This window comes from Cavia porcellus, unplaced genomic scaffold (assembly GCF_034190915.1).
Source record: "Cavia porcellus strain 051 isolate PalLab524CR breed Dunkin Hartley unplaced genomic scaffold, mCavPor4.1 scaffold_20, whole genome shotgun sequence".
In the NCBI taxonomy this organism is placed as follows: Eukaryota; Metazoa; Chordata; class Mammalia; order Rodentia; family Caviidae; genus Cavia; species Cavia porcellus.
In genome coordinates, this window is record NW_026947503.1 from 28,510,429 (window position 1) to 28,522,658 (window position 12,230).

Sequence of the window (12,230 nt, forward strand, 5' to 3'; positions counted from 1 at the left end):
AATATCTTTTAGTGTGAAATAGACTTTCAAAATGTCTTAACTATTGAACACACACAAACTTCTCAGTAAATTGACACAGGACATTTCAATCCCTCTTTTAATAGCTATTTCTTCAAAGGGCTTGTTTTGATAAGTTTGGTGGTTTAGTGTAAATGTTCTAAATGGAATATTGTACCAGGAGTTATACCCAGATCAGTGAGTTTTGGAGAAGAGATTAGGACAACCTTACAGGGGTAGGGGACAAGTTGCTAAAACTACACTACACTGCATTGGCTTTCAGATAAAGTACAAGATGTGATTCGACTCCTCAAGCAACGTCCTTTCACCAAAGATATCCTTTCTTTTCTTTCCCAGTTCTCAAGGAATGAGTTGATTTGTGACATCAACTGGAAGCCACAGCCATCTTGGCAGTCGAGAATACCTTGGGTGGCAGTAAATCTGGCTAAGCTTATGTGCCTATGCTACATGTCTCACATGTCACAATATCCTTATTCCTGTCATTAGCGTCTAGCATGGGAGAAGGAAGTGGTTGTGATTCTCACTTTAACTCCCATATCTTGGAAAATAGCATGGATTGGTCTCACATTCTGTTCATAATAAGGCAGTGATTGATGGCTGGGGCTATGCATAAATCAAAGTGTGGCAAGAACTTACAAAGCTCATGATCCAGTTATTTGCCAATCATACTTTTAACCTCTTTGTTAACAGTAAGGAAACAAACAGCCTTATTGAGTTTAACTCAGATCGAAGAGTCATCGTCTCTATATCCTGAATAGCTCTAATTTTTAAGATTCCTTAACAATTCATAAAAAATGCAATATGCAAATCCCAAATTATTTTACTTGACTTATATACTTTTAGAGATAAATGACAGTGTCACTCACTATTTTTCCAGAAAAAAATTTATTTGTTGTCAAAAAAGCAGTAGGTAATATTCTAAATTTAAGTTATGAATGTCATGTAATTAAAGATACACTGCAAGCAATAAACATAAGAATAAATGATTCTTATTTTATATAGGGGGGTGAGAAACAAGATTAATAGGATGGTTAAAAACTCACCACACGTTTTTCCCGAAAATCTATTCCTACTGTAGTGATGAATTTGGGATTGAATTTGTTGTCTGTGTATCTGTAAAGAAATGTTGTCTTCCCAACCCCTGAATCTCCAAGGGCCAGGAGTTTGATCAGATAATCATAGTCCCCATCGGTCATAGTGAAGATCTAAGTGGGCCTGTGTAGGAAAGGAAGAAGAAATATGTTATGGTTGAAATGGATTTTCCTTTGCCTACTAGCAAATTAGAACATTAATCTCATTTTCAAGGTTAAGAAAATCCAATGTTTCTATTCTGCCAAGTTCCGAATGAACTTTATTAAAGCAGTTTCAAGGGTGAGGCACGTCTCACATTTCACTTAGTAAACATTATGCATGATGTAACTTGATATGAAAAATTCTGGAAGTGCCACTACCACAGCACTAGCAGAAGTAAAATCAAAAAATCAGACATGTTCCTTTGTAAGGTCAGTGACCTCTAGGACCTGAGCAATTGTACTAGGGTGAGAAAAGAGTCACAGGCTCAGAAATTCTGTGGAAAGTGATACAAGAATTCTAGAGAGAGACACAATTATATGTGGAAAATCGGAGGAGAAAGCCTGGGGGTATATTTGCATGCAATCATGCAAGAGGAGCTTTCTATTATGTAGACACAGAACATTTCTTTTTTAATTTAAAAATTTAGCAACTAGTATGAGAACATTAAAGATGGATTTGAAATCATTTCAAAAGCGATGCTGAAAAATTTGCTTTTTTAACACTTAAGCTTTTGTTCTCCAGTGGTAAATCTGTGTTTGGGTGCAGAGGAGTACATTTTCCAGGCCTTAATAAACATCAGAGCTTTCAAAGGTGAGCTCGATAATTCTTCTAGTATTTTCCTGTTGGAAAGAACAAGGTGATTTGCCATTTCTTCTATTGCTCTGTTCTTTCTCGCCTCAGCTTCTTTGGTTTGTTTTTACAATGACTATGAGCAAGGAAGAGCCCGTGCTAATAATGTCAGTGTCTCTGTCCTGGTCACACCTAGAACACCAGGAAAGACATCTGAATGACAATGTCAGCCATTGAATACTTAAAGGTTCTAGCACTGACTTTAGGAAACTAGTACTTTCTGATTCATGCATTATATGAATAAGTTTGTCATATTCTGTGCAGGAGAGGGTCTATAAAGATTTTTCTAGAGGGAAAAATGTTGTTCTTATCATTGTGTGGACAAAAAATACCCCCTATGAAGATACAGAAAACATTTCATTAATGAAGAGTTCTGCACTGATTAAAATTAAATTGCAACGACAGCCTGTTTCATGGACAAATCTGAAAATACTAGATTATCTAATAATTTTCTATATGTGATAAAACAATGTATATAATGTGCACAGACATAAATTTAAATCAAAATAATTTTACATTTCTTAAAATGTAAACTAACTTCTAACATTAGTAGTAAAGTTGAAAACTTGTATCTTTGGGTAAAAAAATGATGAAGAAGTTAATGGGGGAACTTATAGCTCAGAAGTACTAAATATTTTGAAACATTTGAAATGTTTTACATTATAAATTTTTAAAATTTGAACTATTCTCCTGTTCCTAAATCCTCTTAAACTCATTATGATTCTGTGTTTTTTTCATTATGAATGCTTTGTGAGATAGGCTGTTTTGAAAGCTGTCAACAAGTATTTTTGCTCTAAAGTATTCCTCCTTTATAGTTTACTTTGTACACTGAGAAGGCTTCTTAGGGTGGATTTTGCTGAACATAAATGTTTATTTTTTAAAATATCTATACAAAGCATGATCAGTGCAGGAAGAAATGCATAACAGCCAACAGTAACCAGACTTTCTCAATAAATGAGTACAGATATACCAGCTATTGATATGGAATTCTTTTAGGAAAACATCTGCATGAGATGAATGCAGATGTATTGGTCTATGCCTGATATCCTAGCACTTTTGGATGCTGAGGCAGAAAGATCATAAGTTCAAGTCTATTCTGGGAAATTTAAGAACTTGGTGAGATTGTGCCTCAAAATAGAAGCTAAAAAAGTCTGTATGTGTAGTTCATGGCAAAGGTCTTGGGTTTAATAATAATGATAATAATAGTAATAATGATTGCCTAGAAGTAACTAACTCTAAGTTTGCATGGATTTATACGTAAATTTTTACTGGGATTTTATTGTTGAAGGTTTTCTGGTCTTTAAGGCAAATAGGTTGCTAGTGCGATTGTTGACCAAAATAGTGTGCTGCTTCCCTCTCTGTGGGGCTGTCGTTGCCATCAGTCCACCTTCTTCACTCTTCCCCTTAAAACTTCCTCATGTGAAACTGTTCTTGAAGATGACAACTTCTATCTGTGCCACTGGAGTCTGGTCAAACTCTTAACGCTCTTAGGAAAAGGGTATGAATTTATTCTAAGGTAACTAAAGCCAAATTCTTTCCCACACATAAGCCTTGATGACAGAGGATAAAATAGAACCCATTGGCTGCCTAAGTAGAAGACAAAGTTGGGGTATACTATTGTTTCCTGGAAAATTAAAATAATAGAATGAAAATACATCTGCATACTTCAAACTCTGATTAAAGTTTCACTGCATTGTTCGGCAATTGTGTGTGTGGCAGTTTCAAGAAAAGATAAATCTACCAACCAAATCCAGTAAAATACTTTCAATACAGTGTATTAGGCCCAAAGGAGAAGATAAAAAAGATATAATTCCTAATCTAAACAAGGCATGGATACACTTGAGAGTTAAGTAAGAATGCAAGAGAATATGGCATAATTTTATAATTGTATAAACTAGAATATGATGAAAAAGTCAAATCATTGCTGAGCTTTTAATTCTGACAAGGCAATGACCTTCACGATCTGTGGTAGTCAGATGAGACTTAGTAGAAGAAAGATAATTTTTCATTAACTTTATAGCATAAGGAAGAGGAATGTAGGAGGAGAGAGATAGAGGACCACTGCATGGGTGATTGCTTCCCTTTTGTAGAAAGAGTCTATTTACCATTTGCCAACTACATGATCCATTGTGTATTCTTGATTGATGCCCTGTTTGTCCTCTGTTATTTGCATATAAAACTACCTGGGCAATACTGAGGTTGCCCCATGGTCAAGTGAGCAATGCAAGTAAACACCATGGTGCACAGTGCCTCTTTTCTATAAATGAAGTGTGGTTGGCATTTTGTGTCATTTAACACAAATATCACCTAAAATGAAAGCATAGCTCAGTACTGTAGAAAATTCTACACTATTTAGTATACTTCTTGACATATTAAGATCCTTATAAGATAGTTTCCCTTTGTCTTTTTAAACATTTATATTATTTCTGTCTTTCTCTCATCTGTCTCCCTCAACTCCTTCTCTCTTTCCTCTATCTCTATCTCTTTCTCTTTCTAACTTCATTCAGATTTACTTCTTCCCTTCTTTTTAATACACTGAATTTTCTGAGTCCTAAAATCATGTATTTTATACTTGGTATGGCAAATACAGCACCACAAAGAAAAATAAGCTTTCCTTTCCTAAGAACCGGCCTAAAAATTATCTGGGGAAGATCAAAAAGTGCACAAGTTTAACAGTGTTGTTTATCCCTACATGATAATTAGTGAGCTCATCAGTTCTGAGTTCTGTGATCTATAAGGAAGGAAAAGCTTGAAGATTGCAGTGTCTCAGGATCATATCCAACCCTTGGTCCTCACCACTATGTCACAAGTATACTACAGGTTCAGGGGAGTGTGAGATACAGAAACTAGAGCACCAAACCCAAACCCTTCACAGGAAGGTAAGGGGCTAGGAAGAGTAGTGGAAAGATCTGAAATACATCACACTCATGACACTCATCACACTCATTTCTGAAAGAAATGTCATAAAGGCAGAAAGAAAATCGAGAAATCATGTGGTACAGCTCCTTAGTTTTCAGATGAGAAGTCATGTGCAAAGAAGTTATGTGACTTGGGGCCATACTCCTTTTTTTTTTTTTTTATAAAGGATTTTATTTAAAGAGAAAAAAAAGCAAAACAGAAAAAAGGGTAGAAGTAACAGAATTTCAGAAAAACAGATAGAAATCACTAGTTGATAGATTACATATTGCCATCTCAGAAGTCGCTGTTCAAGTTACAAAATTAAAGCATACTAAGTGGACATTTAAAAAGTGAGACTGTAAACAGTTCTGTTCAACAATCCAACAAAAACTTAGTAATTTGGTTATTTATTTTATACACTTAAATGTACATGCAGTTATATCCTTTAGTGCACTTTCTTTTCCTCTCTTTTTTATAATAACAATTAGTAATCTTAGGTTTTATTATTCCTACGGTTCTTATTACTTTGTTTGAAGAGAATAAAACCAAAGGTGACAAAGCAAAATGGAGTCAGTTAAAACAAGAATAGACATAGTATATGATGTAAAAGCAAAATGCAAGGTGATCAACAATGGCCACTATAATGCCTCTTGCTATCTTCAAAAGAATTGCCCATATCATATTATCTCTTGTTTTCTTTCAAACAGTTGTCCCCATCTTCACACACAGTGAATACATACTGAACATTATAGCACTAATCTGATCAGAACAGGGTGATGAAGGCTTTTTAGGTTTTCAAGACCTGACATTGGGGAAGTCAATAGTGACTGCCATAATGTCCCTCATTCTCTTCATAGTAGCTGTCCTTATCTTTATATACACTGAAATTGAACATAAGAGACTGGACTAATATCACTCTAAACAGTGAATAATAGTTTTGCTAGATTTTATATCATAATGTTACAGAATTAGCACTGAGTTTCTGAGTGTCTCTTCTTCTTCAGAGTATCTGTTCATTACATCGTGCGTTATATAATCTGTCCTGTAAACTGTTTAGAAATTCTCCCCATGTGTGAATCTCTACATGTGTATCTATCCTTTCTGTATTATAGGGAAAAACAGATCATAACAAGACAAAAAAAAAACCAAATTCTTAGAAAAACATGAAATGAAAGAGATATAAAACCACATTACTAGGTGATCTACAGTAGTTACTATGCTTTCTCTTGTTATTTTCAATAGAGTTGTCCACATCATCAGACATATAATAATTGAACATAGCATTACATAGCTATTTTAATAAAAATACAACTTTGGAGACATTATTGGACTTCAAAAGCAGTTAATAAGCAAACCGGAATGGGTATGTTATTACATCTTGTCATCTTCAGAGTAGTTGCCTCTACTCTTAGACTCGATATTATCAAGCATACCAAATTCAAATAAAATCTGTCAAGGCAAACAGCAGTTTAACAAACCAGCTTCAAATAAGGTCAGTCATAGTAAGACAGTGTAAATAATATGGGGCTTCAGTTTAAGTTTATAGTAAATTAAGTATAGTTACCGTGGTATAGCTTGCTCTTTTGGGGATAGCTATCTGTGCCCTCAATTCTAGTATGAGAAGACTGACCTCAACAAAATAAAATCAAACTAAGGAGAGTGATAAGATTACTGTGGCTTTTAAATCCTGATACACTTTAAACAATCTCCTCTGCCTTCCTTTTTTAGGCAATTCCTCACCTTTCCCTTTCTCAGGATGCTTTGGGTCCCACTAACTCCTTTAGTCTTTAGATTAAGAGGGCAACCTGTTATCTATCTGAGTGGTGCTGAACTTTTTTACCCCTGAGCTTGATCACTTAGAGCTTCGTTTTCTCATCTTTGACTTTCAATATATTAACCTTCTTTCAGGTTGAGTATATTTCCTATTCAGAGTATCTCATGGATCCTGCTTCCTAATCTACTCTGCCTGGGTTTCTTTTTGTTAGTGTATGTAAGCTATGTTAAAAATTATAGCCCACCTTCTCTGCCTCAATTCTGCTATTTTATTTTTCTGCTATCATTTGTCCATTTTTCTCCTTCATTCCATTGTCTTCCTTGTTCATTGATGCCTCTCTGCCACTGTTAATGAAATCCTGGTATTTTTTTCTCTCTTTCTCTCTAGACTATCCTTCAGTATTTTCTGTCGGGTTGGGTTGGTGGCCATGAACTCCCACAGTTCCTTCTTGTCTTGGAAATATCTTATTTCTCCATTAATTTTGAGAGAGACTTTTTCTGGGTATATCAATCTGGATTGGACGTTATTTTCTTTCAAGGCTTGGTATATTTTCCCCCCAAGCTCTTCGTGATTTAATAGTTTGTGTTGATAAGTCTGTCATTATTTTGATGATTTGTCCTTTGTAGGTGATCTACTTCTTTTCTCTGGCCACTTTTAATATTCTGTGCTTGTGGTGGGTTTCTGGAATCTTGATTATTATATGTTCGGGTGTAGATCTGGGTTGTAGTTGGCTGAAGTTCTGTATATCTCATTTATCTGGATATTATTTCTTTTTCCTATGCTTGGGAAGTTTTCCTTAATTATTTCTGTGAATAGTCTTTGTAATTCATTTGTGGTTACTCCTGCTTCTTCGCTTATGTTTTTTATTCTTAAGTTATAGATCCTCTTGTCATCTTCTAGCCTTTTTGTTTCTTGGTTCTTTGTTATTTTTAATAGGTCTTTTCTTTCAGATCACACATTGTGAGTCTCTCTTCAAGTTTCGAAAGGGTCAACAGCTAGAGGTTTTGTCTTATCTTTTGCTCTTGTCATATTTCTTGTTTCTTTTAGATGGCCTGGAGGTCTCAGGCCGTCTCTGTATTTCTTACAGTTTTTCTAAAGTGTGCTAGCTGGGGGCTTGCTGCTCTCTCCAGTTTGCTTATATCTGAGGTGGTATGCAAGGACACTCTGGGTTGTCCCCTCCCCTCTGAGGCAGTCAATCTGCAAGTGCCTTCAGCCCTTTATGCTGTGCTGTGGCAGACGTCACAGGGTCAGAACAATTTCGTCCCTGGCTATCGGTTCTTGACCAGTGGCGTGGTTCAGCCCAAGCTGCTCCCACCAGTCCTCTCTGGGTCAGAGGCAGGTGACTGATGCCACCATGGTGCCGGGCTTTGCCCTACTCCAAGCTGTCTTCCAGTCAGCCTCCCATGCCACGGGACTCAATTTCCAGCACTCACCGAGAGCCAATAAAGCTCTCTACTTTGGCTCTACTCCACACTGTGAAGCATCCTCCCGCCAAGGGCCCAGGACTCACCAACTCCCATTATCGGCAGCCACAGCTTCGGCACAAACTTGAATCATCCAACTCCACGGTGCTCCCAGCACACCATGGAATGAGTGTCAGTGAGCTTGTCAGGCTTCAGCCCTCCACCTGTGCTTTTCCTTTCTCTTCCTAATTTTAGTTTTCTTTTGGTTTCCTCCTGGGTTAGTGAGAATCGTTCTCCAATCATCTGGCCCTCTCCATGTTGTCAGATTCTAGCATCTGGGCTGTTTTTCCTGGAGAGGTTCTCTATCCAGCTTCCTAGCAAGCTGCCATTTTTTTTTGGCCATACAGTTTCTAACAAAGGAAATCAATAATTCTGCTTTGTTATAATATGAAACGAGAATGGGATAGACAAGCACATGATATAAATATTTTCATTCTATCGGGAAAGGGAGTTTTCTCCTTAGTATGGCCATAATTTTCACAGATGGACTCTTTTGAGTTAAATTAGCCATGGATTCTCTCTTTCATACCACTCCCTAGCAACCCATTATTCTTGCTCACCATCAGTATCATTAGTGCAGAGACTTGGCACAGCCCAACACAGCATAGGTGAATAGAAGGAATTCCATACATATGTGTCAAGTGCATGAAACTATTTGTTAATCTCTTTCAAGCCACCCAAAAGTATCATGATTAATGAAATTAATCATATGGGTTGTTGGAGAAATGGTGTACTTCCACATTCAGGACATGAATTCTTCTTCCTTCTCTGTGACGTGAGTGTTTACATACTCACTCTGACACTTACCAGGTATGGTTTCCTGAATTCATTTTTCTATTGTAAGTTGTATAAAAGATAAAAATCATCTCAGAATATTTACAGCTTCAGGAGAGAAGTTCAAAATAATCTTAGAAAACACAAATCACATGGGATTGCCCTTTTTGAAGATGAAATTTGTGCTGGCAAAGAGCATATAAAGTGGTCACTTAAATATGTCAGGGCTCAGAAAACAGGACAAGTCCATGAAAGTTTCTGTTTCTCTAGTCAACACACACCCCCTGGCACTTCTTATCTGCACAATTCTGAGACTCCATTCTGCTATAGCACATGCTACAGAGAGGTATCAATAGAAACCAAATATAGATGGAGTTACCTGTGTGATTTTGATTTTCTTTGCTAATTCACAAGAATAACAATCTAAAGAATGTCAGGAGAAACTATGACCATGTGACTCGATTGATTGATTGATTGACTGATTGGGATAGAGTCTCACTTTGTAGTTCAGGTTAGCTTTGAACTCATTATGTAGCGTCGCCTGGCCTCAGCTTCTGAGTGCTGGGCTTATAGACATGCACCACCATGCCCAGCTTGACCCTGTGACTTTAACTTACTATAACAATAAAAACAAGCTTAATATTTTTAAGGAATTTTGGAAAGTTGAAAATAACAGGTAATTCTGGATGGCCAAACTACTCGGGGCATATAGCTTACATATTAGTGAAACAAAAGGCATAGTTCTAGAAGAAGAGAAAATTCTTTAAACAAATTTTTTAAAAATGTATTGTATAGCATCTTTTCCACTAGAAAGATTTATTATAATTAATGTTTATTTCAATTCTTACAGTCTATTTAGAATAGATGAGAGCTTCAGATTCAAGTGTGACTGCTACTTCTCTCTCATTGTTGAGACAAAATACCTTATGCCCAAAATTAGGGAATGGAAGGTTTATTTATTACAAATTTGGAGGTTTCAGTCCATACTTAGCAAGCTCCAAGCCAGGGTGGAGTGGGGTGCTGTTCATGGCCCCTGCAAGGCAAATCAAGCAAAAGAGCAAACTGAGCAAAAAAGAGAAAAGACGTGCCCTCTTTCTGCCCTTACAGTGTATGTTAGATCTGCCCCTGGTAGGGTGTGGCACTCATACCACCAGTTCCATTGACAATGAACCAATCACAAATGCTGGATTCAACAGTATCCATGACTGCATGAGACTTGGAGGGGGGCATCCAAATACAAACCATAACAATGTCTATTGGACCAATCAAATCTATCTTAAAACATTAAAGCTATTTTATGTCATCAATGATCAAGGGCTCTGATATGAAATTAAGAATTTACTAAACTGTGAAGTTCAGTTTACTTATGCTACAAATAGAGAGCAGACTCAAATAGAAGACAGCTTTAAGAGGATATTTCTGACATGATGTGTTCTCATATCCTTACATATTCAACTCATTTCTAAACCAACATATAATTTTTTCTCTAAATCTTCTCTATAGTATTATTTTTCATGTGGTTTAGTTTTATAGTATCTGCTGAAATGTATATATAAACATATTTGTATATATATATTTCCTTTTTCTTACTTTTTATTATGAGATGTTTCAAAATATACTAAAGTTGAAGGAACAAGAGAATATAATGCTCTCTCATACATCTATTCACTCAGATTCTAAATTATCAACATGCAGCTATTCTCATTTTATCTACCTGAATCCCCCAAACTCCCAACAGACTACATTAAAGCAAATACCAGATCCTATAACTTTTTTTACAAATAATTTAACATGTATCTCTACTTTATCATTATTGACATGGTATTGTGTATGTCTATACAGCAAAGGTAATTCTAGGTAACAAAAGCAAGGCAGGAGGTATCTTAATCCCTGACTTGAAATTATACTACAAAGCTACAGTGATAATAAAATCAGCATGGTACTGGCAAAAAAAAAATAGATCTGAGGATCAATGAAACAGATTAGAAGATGGAAACACAACTACAAAGACACTCAGCCACATTATATTTGACAAAGGGGATAAACATACATGCTAGAAGGATAGCCTCTTTAATAAATGGTGTTGGAAAAATTGGCTTTCTATATGCCGAAGACTGAAACTAGATCCATGCCTATCACTATGCACTAAACTAAAGTCAAAATGGTTCAAAGATCTAAATATAGAAATAGAAACACTAAATCTACTGGAAGACAAGATAGGTAGAAATCATGAGACATAGGGGTAGGCCAAGAGTTCATGAACAAAACACAAACCACACAGGAAGTACTTCAAAGAATCAAGCACTGGGAACTCACCTTATTAAAAAATTTTGCACTTCAAAAGACAACACCAAAAAAATGAAAAGAAAACCCACAAAATGGGAAAGAATTTTAGCCAGCAGGGTCTCAGACAAAGTAGTTATATCCAAATCATATGAAGAACTGAAAAACATCAAGCCCCTCGTATTCAAAAACCCACTCCAAAAATGAGCATCTGAGATAAACACACATTTCTCAGATGAAGATATGCAAATGACAAATAAATACATGAAGAAATGTTCACCATCACTGGTCATTCGAGAAATGAAAATTAAAACAGCATTGAGATTTCATGCCACCCGCAAAGAATGGCTGCAATCAAGAAATAAACTAATAAATATTGGCAGAGCTCTGGGATAAAGGAACCCTTCTCCACTGTTGGTGAGAGTGCAGACTGGTACAGCCACTGTGAAAATCAGAATGAGGATTCCTCACAAAAGTAGGATTGGATGTCCCATTCAATCCAGCTATTCCCTTCCTGGGTATTTTCCCAGAAAAATTGATAATGTCATGTCACAGCAATATATGTGCACCCATGTTTATAGCAACACAATTTGTAATAGCTACAGTTTGGAAACAACCAAAACACCCATCAACTGCAGAATGGATGAAAAAAAATATGGTATTTTTATACAATGAAATATTATTCAGCTTTAAAAAATGATGATCTTGAGGCTTTTATAGGTAAATGCAGGCAACTTGAGACTATCCTCATATGTGAAATAAATAAGACCCACATTTGTAAATAGCATATTGTCTCTGTAGTATAAAAATAAATAATAATAATAATAAACTGAAAGAGTAATAATATCCAAAATGTAGAATAGATATTGTAAAAATGAAAGGGAAAGAAAGCACTCAAAAGGAAAGAAAACATGGATATACACATATAACTGTATGTATGTTTAACTGTGCAAGATAGAGAACCATACTACTAATTCTGTTAGTTCATCAAAAAGAATAGCTTGTGCTGTCACTGTTTGATTATCTATTCATATTTTATGTTTTGGTTTTGTAACTTAATCAACTAATTCTAAGACAACAATGTATAATATATTAAC

The 12,230-nt window shown here is 35.8% G+C and overlaps 1 protein-coding gene across 4 annotated transcripts in view; it reads right to left on the bottom strand.

Moving 5' to 3' along the window:
- The window catches only part of Rab27b (RAB27B, member RAS oncogene family), a 148,547-nt gene that overhangs the window by 15,001 nt on the left and 121,316 nt on the right, over positions 1-12,230 (bottom strand). For all 4 annotated transcript variants that reach the window (XM_013157209.3, XM_003474006.5, XM_063231601.1 and 1 more), the window contains one exon: positions 1,062-1,233. In XM_013157209.3, coding sequence (XP_013012663.1) covers positions 1,062-1,214 — 153 coding nt within the window. In that variant the 5' untranslated portion in view covers positions 1,215-1,233. The remainder of the gene's footprint in view (positions 1-1,061; positions 1,234-12,230) is intronic.